This window comes from Amorphotheca resinae, assembly GCF_003019875.1.
Source record: "Amorphotheca resinae ATCC 22711 unplaced genomic scaffold M430scaffold_4, whole genome shotgun sequence".
NCBI lineage: Eukaryota > Fungi > Ascomycota > Leotiomycetes > Helotiales > Amorphothecaceae > Amorphotheca > Amorphotheca resinae.
In genome coordinates this window covers 1,941,182-1,959,283 of record NW_020194474.1, presented here as the reverse complement: position 1 = coordinate 1,959,283, position 18,102 = coordinate 1,941,182, and the positions used below count along the sequence as shown (strand labels likewise).

The window sequence follows — 18,102 nt, the reverse complement described above, 5'->3', positions numbered from 1 at the left end:
TTTAAGACCCCTCCTTACCTCTTTACCCATCGCCCCTCTTCAAGTATTCGGCCGTCTTCTCGGTCGCATACTGTTCTTCTTTATCAAGCCACCTCCTACTGTGCCCCTCTCTCGTCGTCTAGCTTGTTTTCGAGCCCGCCAACTTGTGCGCTGCGCGCTTCGCGCTCCGATCTGTCGACTTGGATCTCACCATTCGACACGTTCACCCGCGACCAAACATTCGAATCCCTTATCCAAACACCCGGTGTCTATCCTATAAGTGATTAGTTCTACTCTTGTTAGTCTCAAAGTAAGTCCCCTTGCTCTTCTTGCCTTCGATTGTGCGCGCGATCTTCATGCTCTTCTTTTCCTCCATCGCCTTCCTTTGCGAGCCATCCTTAGACCCTGCGCTCAATCACCTTTTACTCCCTCTCAATGTATCCTATGTCTTTGACCTGCAGTTACTTCTACTGCCATCCCTAGCCTTTGCCGTGCGAATTATCAAATTTATGCGTTCGCTGCTAACTTTCATCTTGCAGCTGACAGTAGTACTCTATCGTCTACCCGTTCGATCACTCCGATAGAACAAGATACCAGACCCTCATGTTTCTCCTCTAACCCGAATATTCCGCCGGTAAACATGGAGGTCGAAGACCCGTGGGACTGGTCTATTGACCGCGTGGTGCAAGAGCTTTGTACTCCCAATCGATCTTGGCACCCCCCTACCTCCACATCAACCCCGGACCTTACCAAACTTGCGAGTGTTCTTCGGGAACAAGAGGTCAATGGAAGTGTCTTTCTACTGGATATCGACGACGATGTTCTAAGGAAAGATTTTGACATCAAGACTCTCGGCCAAAAAGCCTTTGTTCGGAGAGCAATTGAGGAGCTCAGATCAAAGAGCGCACACTATCAAGCATATGTGCAGGAACACTTTTCGCGTAGCTTTACCTCAACTCTACGCAGACCTAGTGTCGCAGGTCTTGGTGGACCATTCCCGCCCTTTGGACTCGACAGTGCCTTGCCGTTCGGGCAGCAGCAACAGCAGCAGCAGCAGCAGATAGGGCAAGGTCCTGTACCAGCTATCCGCAGTCGTCCAGAATCACCTGCGTCCTTCCAGAATTATCTCACTGCAGCAGATTATTCTGGAGGAGCGTTGGAGGACAGTCCAGGGATACCTACCCCGGTCGATACTCGAACTGCTAGTGGTGAATTTGTCGTTTCGGACGCTTCAGGTAGCAAACGACGCAAATTAGACCATGCTAATGCCGACGATAATTTTGCACCTCTGATTCCAGATAGTTCGTCTCCCCAGATCATCGAATCGGACCACGAGATCGTACAGACCGAAAATGTTGCACAACATATTCCACCTACTCCGCGATCTGAAAGTGCTCCTAGTCCTATCCCGGAGAATAATGGGAAGAAGCCTAAGCGCATCGCCCCGACTTTGATTTCATCACAGATCGACCCGAGTAGGGATCGTGAAATTCCGAGTGATGCAGACAACGTTGTTCATAACAACCCTCAGATCATTGAACCAGGGGTAGTATTCTTTGGTGACGATGGAATAAAGAGACTTGTCCCCATTCGACAGTCTGATCCAAACTCGGATTTGCCTCTTAACTACAATGACCTTCGGAAGCCGGGACTGGTCGAGGAGCAGATTCTGAAAAGCACCGAGCAAATTGTGGCAGAAAGGAAGGTGACTGTGAAGAAGACCAAGCGGCCGAAATCAAATCTCTCAGTGTCCCAAGCGAAAGGCTACCTGGGCAAAGTGAAGATACCTGTCGATGATATCTTCTATAAGGGTACTGAAGTAGGCCAAGAGCTTCCGGCTTCAGAAGATCCCACCGAATTCTCTGAAGTTGCCAGGCAAATTTCAAGTGGACGACGTCTTTACATACATCATGTTATGAAAAACTTCCTGCGATCAGAGCGGCAAGTCTTTGAACGTGATGGGAAATCCTTCATTGCCATCCTCCCATATCCGACAAAGCTTGCAGAAAGATTCCACAAACCTTCCTTCACGTTATTCTATACAAAGGAGGATGGCAAGGCCTGTTCTAGACGCGAAGAACTCCAATCTTGGCCCGAAGTCGACCCTGATGCACCTCCACAGAAGCTTCTGGCTGATGGCGACGACAATCGCGTGACTTTTAATTCAGGGGTATTGCATGAGCTCGGTTCTTATGGAGAGACTTTTGATCCTGATTCCTTGGCGAAATACCGACATGTTCAGGGAGGCGACGAAGTCCTTCCGATCTATGGAGAATCGGATGAAGAGAACGAGTATGATCTCGACACGTGGGCAGAAATAGAGGGAGAACGGGGAACCCTTGTTAAGCCCTTGAAACCCCTGAAGAAACCACATCTCAGCATAGAAGAAGTGAACAAGGCGATTGATGAGGGCATTGCTGAATTGGTCGTCAAGTGGAAGAAGGAGAAGCTACCTAAAAACCAAGCGAAGGCGCTACGATTATGGACAAAGTTCCGCAAGAATCGTGAGGCTCGGCGAGAGCGTATCAGAGTGATTCAAAAGCGCCTCTACCACATCACTGATGATCGGATACCGAAGCTGCGCAAGGAAATTGTTGGCGAAATTTGGACAAGTCAACGTCAGGTGCGAAGACAGACTCGCATCATGGAGCAGACTATCTTCGATCGTGAAAGCTCTATCTGGGAGATTTCTATTATAGAAAGTAAAGTTGCCCCAGAGAGACCTCCACAAAAACTTTCCAAATCGACGAAGCCAAGAGCCCGCGCTGAGGAAGATGGAGAAGGAGAGCTTATAGAAAGCGACCTCGAGACATCTTCCCCTGGTGAAGACGAATTTGATGATTTTATTGTCGATGACACGTCAAGTTCTGGAGAGCCAGTTGAGATGGATTTTGCAGACAGTGAGGATGATGATAGTGCGACTTCGTCTGATGCAAGCTTGGATAATCTCACCAAAACATCATTTGCAGTTCGAACAAAGCCTTCGAAGAATTCTATCAAAGGTCGCGCTTCAAATGATGATGTTGACTATATGTCAGATGGATCTAACGAAGAATCTGGGCCTGTTAAGCCAGTCGCTACAAACCCACGCACGCCAGGCCATCCATCAACCCCGAATCATACGAAAAAATCAACACCTCCTGGCTTTTCTCATGCTTCGCTAAACAGCGCCAGTGAACCTATTGATCTAACGATGCTTTCCGACGATAGTCCTCTCCGCCCTGTTACTAAAATGGAGATGCCGAAGAAGAAGAAACCACTAATCAAGCTCACGAATCACAACAGCCCCTTGAGTAGTAGCCCTATTGTCATATCTGACGAAGAGCTTCCATTACCTGATATGGATAATCTGCCTCCCTATGATGACCCTGATGCCATCGCAAAGTTCTCGCACGAGGCTTGGGCCAGTGTTTCTGACAGGGAACGTCTACTCATATCTGTGCTTAAGGAGATGAATGATGCTGCGAGAACTGCTATATTCTCCTTCATCTCGAACGTCTCTGAAACTGAACTCTGGGATCATATGTCTGGCGTGATAGGAGCTTTGCTTAAGGCGAAAAGCAGTCTTAAAGGCGTGGACGACAATACCTTTGAAACCCTGATCAATTTTATCAAGCTATTCAACACATACGTCGACTGCAAATATCATGCTCGAAAGAAACCATCAGAGCGGCGCCTTTTAAAGCTTCAAAGTGCGCGCAATGAATGGTTCCCTGCGTTTTACCTTCTTTGTCGAAAATTGGAAAGCTACTTCCGGTCGAGTCTAATGGATGGCCAAGAGGATGATGGCAATAAGCAGCTGGAGGACAAACGTGAACGAGCTGTCAAGTAAGTTTTGTCCGTTCTATTTGGGGTCTGAATGGTGCTCACATTTTGTCACAGCACTATCACCGACGATGGTTACCAAGGAGATGCTGGTTCACAACGTAAGAAACGCAAGCGAAAGATTTATGAGGACAAGGAAGCTCGTGACATGCGAGAGCAAGATCGCTTACGACTCGATGCACAAGAACAACGTCGAAAGAAGCTTCAAAGCAAGCTTACATCGATCGGACATATAGATGGTCAGCATCAAATCATCATAAACGATGGCAAGTTTGAGCATCAAGGATTCGTCTATGTCAATGAACAAATAGCTCCACGGATTAAGCCGCATCAAATTGATGGTGTTCGATTTATGTGGAACCAAATTGTCACCGACGAGAAGGCAATGCAAGGCTGTCTACTTGCCCATACGATGGGTCTAGGGAAGACAATGCAAGTGTAAGTATGGACCCTATATTATACTTTACAATGCTAAGTTATCGATATAGAATCACTCTTCTAGTCGCAATAGCTGAAGCATCTGCATCACCCGATGAATCCGTGTACTCACAGGTTCCCCCCAGCCTTCGGGTTTCGAGAACCTTGGTTCTATGTCCTGCTGGACTCATAGATAACTGGATGGATGAACTCCTTACATGGTCCCCCAAAGATCTCTTGGGACACTTCCGGAAAGTGGACACCACTGTCAAAACTCCTGAAAGACTGCAGGTTATCAGCGATTGGTATCATGACGGCGGAGTGCTTATTCTTGGCTACGAAATGTTTAGGTCCCTCTACGAGAATAAAACCACGGCGAAACGCCGAGCACCTCTCAATGAGGAGGATCACAAAACTGTCAAAGATCAACTCCTGAATGGGCCCAATATAATCGTGGCGGATGAAGCTCATAAAATGAAAAACGCAAATAGTGCCATCGCACAATCAACGGCTCAATTCAGATCGAAGAGTCGCATCGCGCTGACAGGATCTCCGCTCGCAAACAATGTTGCGGAGTATCATACTATGATCGACTGGGTCGCTCCAAATTACTTGGGTCCTGCACTTGAATTCCGTGTCAAGTATGTTGAGCCCATCCAGGATGGACTTTGGCACGATAGCACAGCTTCCGACAGACGTAGGAGTCTGAAAATGCTCGGCGTCCTGAAGGAGGATCTTGCTCCCAAAGTTCACCGGGCCGATATGTCCGTTCTGCGCAACGACCTACCCCCCAAGAAAGAATTTGTGATCACAGTTCCTCTTACCGACCTGCAAAGGAAAGTGTATTCGCTTTATGTGCAGTCTATGGTATCAGGCCAGACGAAAGAAGTCTCTCAGACAACTGTATGGCACTGGCTCGCGATCCTCTCCCTGCTATGCAACCATCCCGAATGCTTCAATAGGAAACTCAATGAACGAAAGGAAGAGGCCCGAAAGGAGCGGGGCGTACTCTCTGGTTCCATTTCTCGAACCGGTACAGATCAAGCCACTGACCAAAGCACTGATCAAGCTGAGATAATCGCGGCTGAGCTCAATGCACCCGTTTGGAAGGTCGGAGTGTCTCAAGAATTGATAAATGCAGTCACCGAGGTTTTCAAGCAAGAGGCGTCTGACTTGAAGGCCATCAATCTGTCAAACAAAGTCAAGATTCTTTGTCAGATTCTCGATGCCTCTAAGGAAGCTGGTGACAAGGTCCTTGTTTTCTCGCAATCACTTCACACCCTCGATTTCCTTGAACACCTGTGCATTACGCAAGGCAGGAAATATGCAAGGCTTGATGGCAGTACAACCATAAGCAAGCGACAAGAGTCGACCAAAGCCTTCAACGTGAGCAACACGGAACTCTATCTCATATCCACTGCGGCAGGAGGACTTGGTTTGAACATCTTTGGGGCCAATCGCGTGGTAATCTTCGATTTCAAATTCAACCCGATCATGGAAGAGCAAGCAGTTGGCAGAGCTTATCGCATTGGCCAAAAGAAACCTGTATTCGTGTATCGCTTTGTGGCTGGAGGAACGTTCGAAGACAGCATCCACAACAAGGCTGTTTTCAAGATGCAATTAGCTTCGAGAGTCGTCGACAAGAAGAGCCCGGTGGCGTGGGCTTCAAAACGAGTGAGAGAATTTCTCTTTGAACCCAAGTTTGTGGAGCAAAAGGACTTGTCCGAGTTCGTCGGGATGGACCCATTGGTTCTTGATAAGGTCCTAGCTTCTCAGACCGGCTCCTCCACGATCCGAGCAATTGTGCAAACCGATACTTTCGAGCAAGACGATCAAGACAAGTTGACTGCGGAAGAGGAAGTAGAAGTGAAGCGTATGCTGAGTGACGAGAAACTCAAACGGTCGAATCCCAGAGCTTTCCAGGAACTGATCCAGAAGCGAAATGCGCTGCAACTCGATCAGCAGATGGGACAGACTCCGGGCATGCTCACAAATCTCAGTGCTATATCAAAAGCTCCGTCGTATCTTCGAGTACCTACCATTGAAGGTTCAGCATCATTCACAGATCATTCTCCGATACTCAATCCTCCTCGGCAAAGCTCTTTGACAGGCGCTAGTAACTCCTCTTTGTCAGGGTCTCCTATTGGTGCTCCATCTTTTGTCCCGCCAGTCGTAACGCCACCAGATGATGCAGCTCAAACCAGTGCTTCTGCGAACGCTGAGAACAAAACTTCCAGGGATCCTTTTCATTTCACACGTGGCCGCTCTCCAATTACTGGTGCTCATACAAGAGTTCGCTCTGTGAGCTCTGTGGACGCCGAGGATAGACCTGTGCCAGTTCTCAGAACGGAGCTTCCACACCGCTCTCCAATTCTTGGTGCTCATACGAAAATTCGCTCTGCAAGCCCCAAAGATAGGCCTGCGCCTGTTCGCGGGACAGAGCTCGCACACCGCTCTCTAATTACTGGTGCTCATACAAGAGCTCGCTCTGTGAGCTCCGTGAGCTCTGACAGCGCCGAGGATGGACCTGTACCAGTTCCCAGAACGGAGCTTCCACACCGCTCTCCAATTCTTGGTGCTCATACGAAAATTCGCTCTGCAAGCCCCAAAGATAGGCCTGCGCCTGTTCTCGGGACAGAGCTCGCACACCGCTCTAGAAGTATATCACCCGAGTTTGGAATGTCGAACTACTCCCAGCTTTCTAACAAGCATCCATCTGGCGTTACGCCAAATTCCGATCAGCGACGAAGGAAGCAAAAAGTAGAAAATTTACCTACAGCTCCACAGAAGATGGAAAACTTGTTTGTTGATGTTCTTAAGAAGGCATATGAATCTTCCTTTGAATCCGTATTTGAACCTTTGCAAACTGCGACGATGGTCTCCAAGGGTATTCTTGAGGCTCTCGCAGACTATTCGACGGAGGACACGATCAAATCTTTTGTCGAAAAAGCAGCTGCGGCCCTCAGAGCCAACAAGGACAAGTGCCAGGCACTTGCTGACTTGCGAATAACCCCTCGATCTTTTGTACGCAGTATCGTCAAACCAAGCCGAATGCTTCGAAGCTCATCAAGCGGTAGTGCATTTGCGGATATTAAAGAAGTATGCTTTTCACGAGATTCCCCTTTCTATATTCCTCCCTTCCGTTCACGTTCACCTACAGCATCTTCAAAAGAAATAATTGCCGAGGCCAAGGAGTCTGGCGTAGTCACATTACAAGACAAGCTTTCAGTCTCGCCGCCAACCTCTAAATTGCGGAATGATCAGGTGGGCCCGCCGCAGTTGAAACCTCGACAGTTCCAATTGTGGTACCCAAGAGAGCTGAGACATTATTTACGTCGCCATAACTACAGTACTCAGGGTGATAGAGCCGAGTTGATCAGTCGTTGTGAAGATATCCGCACAAGCGGCCATTGACTCTAGAGGAGTTGATAACCGAAGTATTTCAATTTCGCAGCTCCAAAAGAGTCGTTTGGCAGTGCTGTCGAAGCACACCCATCGCTCGACAATCCTCCTTCTCCTCAGTCGACATTAAACGATGAATATTCTTCGCTCTCCATTGGTCAACGTACCAAGGGTTTGTTTGGATTTAATTCAGACTAAACGCTAACCAATATTGAACTATAGTCGGAAATGTTCAAGGCAATGAATAGACCTGCACCGAGATCTTTGCGAACCCCTGTTGCCGGTCCTTCCAAGAGTGGTCGCAAGAGACACTCTCACGCAGCAGATGATGCACGACAAATGCAACGCATATTTCGAAGGCGCGCAGCACAATCACCATCGACTTCGTCTTCGAGATCGACTCCCAACCCAGACAGTGCCACTTCAAGGAAAATCCCAAAGTGGGCGCAATCCGAGATCAGAGAAGCTTCTCGCGGACTAAACCATCGGCGAGTTGGTTCACATGGAATCCCCTCAGCTAGGGACTGAACTCTTCCCCTTCCCCTTCCCTTTCCCCCTTTCCCATTTCCCATTCCCCAGCACAAAAACATTAATTCAATTTCCTTTCTTCACCTCATTCCTCAAAATGCTGGCATGCTACATCCATCAGTTTGAGGCGTTTCGTACACATCCATCAGAAGGCAGCCGGAGTTGGCGGATATCTCTCTTTAGCGATTGATACCTTTGATTGTTCGGAGGCGTTCTGGCCGCACACACATGGCATAGCTTGCGTTACTTCATTTGCATGGACCGGCATTGTTTGCCTGGGATATAACGGCGTGCACAAAACTTGCTTTTGAATGGGACGAATATGACAGGAAAACACGATGAGCAAATTAATACATGACGCATCTGGCACCACCACGAATTTTGTCTTGACCTTGTGATACTCCCGCTGTAGAATGTTCGCTCCGTCCTACTTCGGTCCGAGGATTTCGCAGTCCTTTATACTAATTGTTCAACCTTCAACGCATGCCCCAGCCAAAAGTTATAAACTTTCAATTCCCTTCCCTGGTAACTGCAAAATGCCCTCAACCCAGCCGTTCGATCTTATGATCCCGAGACAAAGTTGCCATTACCATCCTTTCAATCTGTCTCCACTCCCACTCCCTTTCTTTCCCCTCCAAATAACCAAATAACACCATCCAAAATCTCCTGCCGAGCCCCTAACTCCCCCCCCCCCAAAAAAAAACCCCAAAAAAAAGAACCACCACCCAATAAACTCTCAAATCGACGCCCCCCAAAGCTCCTCATACGTCAAAGCCGGCATGCCTCCCATATTCTCCACGATATCAGGACTCGAGGAGGACAAGATGATCGTGGGACGCGAGCCCATGGACCGAGTCGGGATTATGGGAGGGCGCGGATGGAATGGGAAAGCCATTTTCGCTTTCATTGAAAAAAACAAAAAAAATTGATTTTTTTTAGCTCCAGCTTTTGTAAAGTGGTTTGGTTTGTGATAGGTTGAATTTCAAGTATATTGTTATGTGGTATATGTGTGATGTGATGCTTGGATTAGGATTTCTTTCGATGTAAGGAGGAAGAAAGAGGGCGGGGGGAGGGGGGTCGCTGGGTTTTATAACTTTTTCATGACCAAAGAACAAAAGGAGGGGTCAAATAATTCGATGTCCAGCATCCTCAAATTAGAGACTAACATGCAAGATATCTTCTTTATCCAATAGACATAACTACTCGAATCCCTAATTCCCAAATAGAGGGGGGGAAAACATCTCGTGATTGGGAATGAGGGGCTCGCTTAACCCCTTAATATTGTTCTTCTTAGTATTGTTCTCTAGGTAGCTGCGGAATTTTATAAAGATGAGTACCTAGTTAAGCAAGGGGTAATAATTGATTTGTTGGTTGGAGGCTTTGGATGAGGATCTGGGAGATAGTGCGGGGGATGGATGAATGGATTGGATTGGGGGTTGGGAAAGAAAGAAAGAAAGGGTAGGGTGGTGGGGTTGGGGAGGTGAATTATGCATTCTTTGGGGGCATAGCGAGGTAAGATGAATACAGCCTTACTCTTGGACCTTTTGGAAATATTTTGAATTGCTCGGAATATTTAGATAGCTAGCTGTTGAGAAAGGCGTGGTGAACTGATATCTTTGAGCGCTGGGATCTTCTTTTATACTAGGTTATCGGTTTGTCGAAACCTTGTGATTTGATACGAGACTCAGCAAAGTTCTTTGAAAATACTGATTTACTTTACTTCATTTCATACATTTCACACCGACTGACTGTCACTGATGTTGTAAACAGTATTGCTTGAAACAGGCGCCTACGTCTCCGACTTCAATCGTATTACAAGATCCTAAAGCCTAGCCCTCTTGGCCCCCAAACCTTTCAGCTCCTTACTTATACCCCTCGAAATCCAATCACTTATTGCCATATTCGTAATCATCGGATTGACACCGCTCGCGCTCGGGAACACACTCGCGTCAGCAACATACAGACCCTCAGTTCCCCAGACCCGGCCTTTCGGATCCACGACCCCGTCGCGCGCACGTACACTCATGCGGTTCGTTCCCATTTGGTGGGCAGTGGCGTAGGTACCGCCCAGTGGCTTGTTGCCTACACGTTTCAGCTCCGTGAGCCAGGCGGCGAAGCGCGGGTCAGTGATCCCGGGGTCGATGTCGTCGGCGGGAGAGGCGGAGGGAGTTTCCAGATCTTCAGGATCTGGATTGCGTATGAAGGGTTTTAATCCGGAGAACGAGACATGGATCTCCATTGCCCCGGTCACGTAGCAGATTTTCGCAAGAGCAATGACGCCTTCCATGAGGTGTGCTCTGTCGAAAGCGCTGGGTGAGTATTCGATTCTTGGTACACCGGTGGTGGCATCAGGGTAGATACGGCCGGTGTCTCGGTCACGCACGAGGGAGATGAAACCGTTGCTGTGCCTGTATTTCAGGGCCTGCGTTTTGAAAGAGAGGCCGGCGTTCCAGTACATAAGGCTTAGAGAGATAGCGGGCAGCATAGCCAGGGCTTCCAGCTTGACCCCATGGCCATGTCCATCGAGGTTCTCGAATGAGGTGCAGACTGACGTAAGAATCCCGCCTGAAAATGGTTAATGGGATCATTGAAAAGGGGTGAAATTTACACACCTTCCCAGGGCCTCACATCTTCTTTGTACACTCCGGCCACGACATTGACTGGATGGAGGTAGAGATTACGTCCAATGTGCCGGTTCTTGAAATGTTAGTAAAATTCGAGTTTTATCCAGGAATTTGCTTACCTTGAGACCACTCTTCAACAAGATGATGGGGCTCCACAGGGTCCCGCCAGAAACGATAACCCTCGTGGCCTTGATGGTTACTTTTCGGACAGTGCGCTCAGATAATGGTCCATCAACGCCTCCACGGCTATTTCTCGATGTCCATGTACCCTTGACTCCGATAGCCTTCTTTGTACCACCCGATTCGTCGAACAGAACGCGGTCTACTTGGAAGCCTTCAATAAACTGCGCTCCAGCCCTAGCTGCATCAGGTAGCCAGGAAACAGCAGGGCCCTGCTTTTGGGCTGACCAGCAACCCATTGCACAGTAGCCACAGTAATGTTCATTTCCTCCGGTATTCTGAGGGACCGCTTTGGCATGATATCCTAGCCTCCTCGCACCTTCCAGCAACTTCTCGTTGCCATGGTTATGGCGGATGTGATCTGTAGAAACACCCATACGGTCACAGACGCGATCAAGGCAGTTCTGGAACTCAGACGTTTCAAAGAATGTAAGACCTCTGTCCTGGGCCCATTCTTTGCGCACAAAATTCTGCGGTTGCAAAGAAGCCGACCAGTTGATAGTCCCCCCTCCTCCCCAGCTGCTGCCCGCAGTGATAGAGATAGAGCCGTCATCACTTACCGTTACTCCTGCATTGTCATATAGATGGATGCCACCCTCAGCTTCGGACATTGGTAGTGATGATGGAGGATAGTAGTAAGCTTTGTCCACGACCAAAACCCGGTGGCCAGCCTCCGCCAGGTTCTTGGCGCACACACCACCACCGCATCCAGAGCCTACAATCACTACATCCGTTTCGATAACCGCAGCTTCCTGCCCCGCTGGGAATTGAAGAAAATCGTATTCAAAATGTGGCCCTGGCTTGTAATGGAGAGGAACTTCTGGAAACCCGGCGACTCGGTTAAGAGTAGGGCTGGTCTTCACCCATAGATTTTTGGCTACCAATGTCATCTGTTTATGGAGGGCGTTCAGAGGTGGGAGGTATGATAGGCGCCATTTTTCAAGAATAGACTGCCGGATCCTAATTGGCTGTTTGTGAAAGGGTGTGTTATATCCAGTCAGCATCAGTGATCCGACGCGGGTGCTATTCCTCTTGTCAGCTGATGGATATGATTACCGATCCCGACAGTTTGATTCTTCCATGAGCCGAAGAGGCATTACTTGGAAGAAGCTCTATTCTCCCTTCATCTACTTACTTCAGCGCCGATAACACAAATGCCAGACCCTTCCTAACATCGTCTCGAGAGTAGACGACCAGAATTCGTTTCAACAAGTCCTGGAACCTAGGGTTCTCTGATGGCCTCTCTAGGAAATATTCCTCTAGAGACTGACTATCAGGAGTATCGACCACCGTTCTCTTCAAGTGGTCCACAGTTTTGTTATATTCCGCATCCGTTAGGGTATATTGTGAGATCTTGTCACCCGCGTCCGTTTCTCTCCGGACCGACGGAATTACCGCGTCCATGATGGCCAGCAAGATTGTCCATTGCTCTGGGGTGAAGGCTTCACCAACCGGAGGGTCCGGCAATGGGGTCGCCAGAGGGGCGAGAACTTCTATCTGGTCGGAGTTCATGCTGCTCGTTCTGGGTAAAGAAAGAGGTTCACACACACTGATGACTGCTGGGAGAGCAAGGAATGAATGGCTATGTATAATCTGAAGCGTGAATTGAGGAAAGCAAACACACCAAGAGCAAATGGGCAATTTGTTACTTATCTTAGAGAGAGCAAGAGGGGCCAGCTGAGGTCGAAGGGAGGGGGTTCACCAGTCTGTTGTGTTGGTAGCTTGAAGGGGGACGGTGCACGTGAACCTCGGTTGAGGCCGGCATTCCAGGTCCGATCCGGAATGCGGGGCCCCGCCATCACGTGGTAGTTGGGCGGGACGGGAAGAGAAGAGAGGAGACCAGTAAAACTGTTAAGAGACTTATGGGATTTATAGTGAGAACCGCCTGGCTCCTACACAGTGCTTACTGGTAGCTGAACCCCTTCTTCTCCAACTCTCTTTGTTATTCAAACGTGGACTTCAGATGCTTTATTAGATTGCCCGCCCCTGCACATGAGCGCAATCCTTGTTGCGGTTGCCGCATCAGCCAGCGCCACTTGCACTGTGAAGATGTTCCTCGTGCAAGGCCAGACCACCACCCCTCACCTTCCGCGGTAGAGGTAAAGTCTACGGAGCAAGCAGGAGTTTCCGTTGCCCCTCGAGAGTTGAGGGTGTGCAACTTGGCCTTCTCCCTGCAACCCTTTTCCTTTGATCGACAAATCATCAAGGCATTGGTTCCCTCTTGCATCCACGTCAAAACCCCTCACGCTCAACTTCAATTTCATATTGCTCTTCCATTTTGTCTTATTGTTTTGCATATTGCCTTTAACACATGCGTGCCAGTCATGAGTAGCCTCAACAACGTACCATACGTACTGTATTAAGTGGTACGAAGAAAGACATGCATCAATTTTCGTGGCGCGCGTGCGGTGTCGGTTTTGAGGGTGCTTTGACTACATATCCCCTGTATCCTAAAAACAGCGCACTGCAATCAAAGTTATCATTATGCACCAGAGCTTGGATCTTTTTTCCTTGTTGCGCTATTACTGTGCAGTGTACAGTAGTGCAGGCGTTCATGTCTCTTCGGGGCAGAGGACAGCCGGTTGGAGGCTGGAGCGATCGTCGATGGGATAAGTGAACGGCAAATGAAACCCGACTGCGATTTCTGCCCCAGGCAATATTCTTGCCCTTGCTCATTGATGTCCAAGGCCCAAGCCGCCTTTCCATCTACCCCGCAGCCTCAATGCTCCCTCCCCTACCATTCTGCTCCGGAGACATTTCCGTGGTATATTGATGATCGCCGACTAACTGAATTCTTGCAGTCGATGTCTGGTGTACCGTGTTGCACTTGCAGAGTTGCAGTGAGTGACCTTCTGTTAGGCTTTAGGCTCTGAGCCTTGACTCCTTTCTGTTGCCGACGATGAGTCCGCATGGGGACTAGTTGCATGACGGGGTTTTCCGGCCATCGGATAATGTTCGTGTAGGCATCCTGATCAGGGTGCCGATATCAGAAGCCGAACAACCGTCAGCAGGGCTCCAATACGATCGCCCTTCGCCCTCACCGCCGCCACTTTCGCCTCGTCCGTGGCTAATCGGAGTGCGTGTTTTCTACGCGGCGAAATTCCCGGAGGGTCGATGTATCAGCAGCCTATCACATCTCCACGATAAGACTGACAGTTTGGCCACTCAAAGGCCGTTTAAGCACGGTACCGCTTACTCCGTGTATGTACGGCGGAGGTTTGATTGCTGCTTCTTAGCCTCTGCACACGCGACACCCAGTGGGGCCTGGCGGGTCGACGATCAGAGGGAATCGAGATCTTCGAGTTGAATACTGACAAGAGACATGACGAACGATGCGGCTGACAGCTGGGAGGGTTGGGGGTGTGATTGCGATTGCGGCCGCTCTCTCCCTCTTGTTCAGGAGAGGCAACGCCGCTGAAGATAAGCCGGAAGAGAACAGGAGATACAGAGGGACTTGCTGCACGGAGGAAAGGAATCCCATAAGACCAACAGCGCCTTTATCCGCGCCAGGGTTGTGGCTGACCCGGTGCGGACGGAGACTACGACGACTAGGCGCACACTACGCTCACACTACTCTCACCGGTGCCGCCCACTACTCCGTACCCAGCATCTTGGTAGGTGTGTAAGCCGAGTCTCGAACCATGTTCCCGGCAAAGGGCCCGATATTACCCCCTTCTTCCTCGAGTCTCGAGCCCCGTCGGTCGTTGGGCCCATCTCTGGCAACCTCCCTTGTTCAGATGCCGCTCCCTCCAATCATTTGCTGACCGTTGATAATTTGGGGACTATCTTGGGAGATAAAGTGGAGTTGAGAACTTGAGACCCATCGGGATTCTGGGCTATTATGTACGAGGAGGAATATCGACCCTCCACCTTTCGAGGGCCTGCCATCCATCGCAGAGTACAATCCAGCAGTTCATCACTACAAGTTCTACAAGTCCTTCTTCTTACCGGAGACATCTTCAGTGAACTCACCTCCACATTCGCCTCGAGTATAAGACATAAAGTTGTTCCGCCACCCTACGCGACAGATCGGTCAGGCTGTTATCGAGGGCGGGTATATTGCCACAACACCAAACACCAGCCATATTTGCCTCCATTGAACAAGGAACTCTACTGTGCGCTCCGACGTCGAATTCTGGTAGCCAGTTGACAACGTCGTCTCCTCAAAGTCCGGACAAATACCCAACTACTTTACGACCACTCGAGTGAAGGACGACAACGCTGTGAAACCAGAGTGACTCGGTTGCCCCCTCCCCGGATCGTGAGTTGGACAGCAGGAGTGGAAAGCGAATCCTTCGCCGCCTTGTCGCCTGTTCTCCGCCACAGTCCTCGAAGTCGATACATTGTCTAAAGCGCAAGCCATACCTGTCATTCTGATCTGAATGTTCCTCTAGACAGATCGACAGGCCCTCAGCTCTCCTCTGCCCCTCCATCCTACGCCCGCACCACCTAAGACGTTGATCTTTAATACCCTCACAAATCTATTGGCATAATGGCAACCGACTTTGCAATGCCTGTGCAACAGTATACTGCGTCTCCATCGCAGTATGCCCTTTACAATCCCCAGTCGCGGCAGATTTCACCTACCAGTTCTGCAACAGCAACGCCCAGCAATTCCTCACCGACATCTCCTCGAACCGGTGCTCCGGCACTCCTCCCTTCACATACTCGACAACTCCGACCGCCGAAATCTCCTCTCTATATCCCGGCAGTGTTGCGGCCCACGGACCCTCCGAAACGAGCGGCAAAGTCACCCCTAACACCGCCAGCGAGCATACATAATAGCATTGACTCGTTAGAGAATGCGCGGACACACAGCAGACGATTGACGGGAGATAGCGGAAAATTTGATCTGGGCTCGATAACGGAGACGGAATATAGCACCGAGGGTCTTGGAAAGGTCACGGCGCTGCCGACAAGAGAACACTGGAAGGTACGTTTGGCGGATGCTCCTGTATTTCGTATTTTGTGTTTTGGGGAAAACCCACCGGAGTCTTTTTCTATCGTGGCACCATCGTCAGAGCGCGGGGTCTATCTCTTATATTCGTCCCCGGGGCCGTGGTATAGTACCCTGACGGGTATTGTGGTGCAATACCCGGATGGGGATTGCGTGCTGGAATAATGCCGCAATAATCGAACATTCCCACCGCATCGCTTGGCTAGGCATTTGCTCGCGTGTTAAAAGCGGATTCTCATCAGCCACACATCTGAGCTTCCAATACATTACATTACGTATCGGGGTGTTTCCTATACTAACGTCCTCTTCCCCACAGCCCGATTCGGAATCGTCCGTTTGCGACGAACCAACTTGCACAAGACACTTCACCTACTTCACACGGCGGCATCATTGTCGACGGTGCGGTAACATCTTCTGTGACCTGCATTCCCTCTACAACATCCCCCTCGATCAAGATGCAAATTATCACCCTCAGGGCACACGAAGCCGCGCCTGTGAACACTGCTGGTTTGAATACTGTTCATGGCAAGTTGCCAGGCACACCCGTTCGAATAGCGACAGTTCCCACGACGAGCCAAGAACACCCACAACGCCCATCGTCAGCTGCAATGGGCGATCGGCAATGGGCAGTGTCTTCGGGCAGAAGGAACCAGGTGCGCCTGCAAGTCTTGGTGCAAGCGTGCCTCGAGATTGGAACTGGAGCACTTTCTAAGCACACATTCACGCCACATACACACGTACCTTACGAAGTCCCTACGAGTACACGGCCGATATAGGAAACATACGCTTGCTCGGCGACGGAGGCCTTTTTTGTCCCGTTGGACGATATTGTTAATTCATGCTGCGGTTGTGTGTGGTATACCCAGACTCGCTGCCTATCTTTTAATACACATTATTTAGCCTGCATAATAAGCCATTGCGCTTTTACGCATGCTTCAGGGGGAGGTTCTTTGGTTACTTTAGCGGACTTTGCGTTGATTTTGAATCCCGTAGATATAGGGATGGCGTACTTTTTAGATGGTGGGCTGGCGTTTGGATTGGGCGGTTCACTCTTGGGATTTAGATTGATCGATATGGATACACCCCTTACGAGGGATATTGATCGGAGCGGGTGTGAAATATATATTAGGTACTTCTTCCATAATATTCCTCCAGAGCTTGCTTTGCTATCTTCAATTGTGACATCTACTTTGATTATGCATTCCTCCTCGCCGTTCACTCCACTGCGGCTCTGCTGGATGATTTACCCCACATCAAAGGGCCCTATGCAATAGATCCCTACGGAACTACGACGTCAGCCTTATACTCAATCGGCCGATAAGAGCAGCGGCGGGGCGGCGGCGATGGCTGAAGCGGCGTAGAGGCTCCCTTCCCTATCTTTCCGCATATCAAGGGTCCAACTTCCAAGGGACTACCTGGCTACCTTACCTATGCATTTCCTTCTATTATCTCTATAAGGTATGCTTCCTTTACATCTAGTAGTAAATAAACCATTCAAGCTCATATTTTACCCATTCCCCCCCATAACTTAACTTAACCCACCCCGCAAATAAACCCTACTTCCCAAAGCGACCCCTTATCATCATCATCAGCAGCAAGCAACAATGCCAGCCACACCCGATCCCCGGATCCAAGCATATCTAGAGGCCAATAAGTAACCAACCTCTCGTCTCCCCTTCCCTCATTCGATTCATGTCCCCTCCCTCCCATATAAAAAAAAAAGCAGCGCAGCAAAACTAACCCTCAACCGCGGCGACCTCGTTTCAGGAAATGGGCCGGTGACGCAAACTACAAGTCCCCGATTAGGTTTCTGGATATGCAGAAGAGAGGAAGAGAGAGGTCGGATGGGACGGTGATTGTGCGTATATATCTACCCGTTTAGAAGATTTTTTTTTTTAGATATTTGTGTTTTGTTTTTGAGGGTTTGTTTGTTTGTTGTTGTTGTTGTTGTTGTGGTGGTGGGAAAGTGGGGGGGAAAGAGGGGGGGTGGGATGGAATGGAGGGCTGATTTTGGGGATTACCTTAGGTAGTCGCGTGTACGGATCCTAGGGTAACACCTGAGGAGTTCTTGGGGATGGGTGATGGTGCGAGTGAGTCTTTTCTTTAATTCTTGATTCATGCTGGCTTTATTTTGGTGTATTTTATTAAAGCCCCCCGGGGGGGGGGGGGGGGGGGGGGGGGGGTTTTGGG

The 18,102-nt window shown here is 49.5% G+C and overlaps 4 protein-coding genes across 4 annotated transcripts in view; 3 read left to right on the top strand and 1 right to left on the bottom strand.

Moving 5' to 3' along the window:
* Nucleotides 1-619: 619 nt before the first annotated feature.
* M430DRAFT_84790 (hypothetical protein) lies at nt 620-6,177 on the top strand (the record flags this gene model as incomplete). The annotated part of the gene is made up of 5 exons (XM_024869624.1): nt 620-965; nt 1,080-1,492; nt 1,706-3,807; nt 3,862-4,242; nt 4,293-6,177. Coding segments are annotated over 5 exons (5,127 nt in total), but the record flags the coding sequence as incomplete, so codon positions are not given.
* Nucleotides 6,178-9,973: 3,796 nt separating this feature from the next.
* M430DRAFT_26971 (hypothetical protein) lies at nt 9,974-12,467 on the bottom strand (the record flags this gene model as incomplete). The annotated part of the gene is made up of 4 exons (XM_024865487.1): nt 9,974-10,716; nt 10,764-10,848; nt 10,895-11,978; nt 12,091-12,467. 4 exons carry the CDS (start codon nt 12,465-12,467, stop codon nt 9,974-9,976), a joined length of 2,289 nt encoding a protein of 762 aa, XP_024722654.1.
* A 2,998-nt stretch (nt 12,468-15,465) lies between these two features.
* Nucleotides 15,466-16,624, top strand: M430DRAFT_98942 (hypothetical protein; the record flags this gene model as incomplete). The annotated part of the gene is made up of 2 exons (XM_024870153.1): nt 15,466-15,888; nt 16,229-16,624. 2 exons carry the CDS (start codon nt 15,466-15,468, stop codon nt 16,622-16,624), a joined length of 819 nt encoding a protein of 272 aa, XP_024722653.1.
* Nucleotides 16,625-17,457: 833 nt separating this feature from the next.
* Nucleotides 17,458-18,102, top strand: part of M430DRAFT_226325 (hypothetical protein) — a 1,713-nt gene continuing 1,068 nt past the window's right edge. Inside the window, exons 1-2 of the mRNA XM_024864735.1 lie at nt 17,458-17,770; nt 17,939-18,002. Of these exons, the coding sequence (XP_024722652.1) occupies nt 17,729-17,770; nt 17,939-18,002 (106 nt within the window). The 5' untranslated portion in view covers nt 17,458-17,728. The remainder of the gene's footprint in view (nt 17,771-17,938; nt 18,003-18,102) is intronic.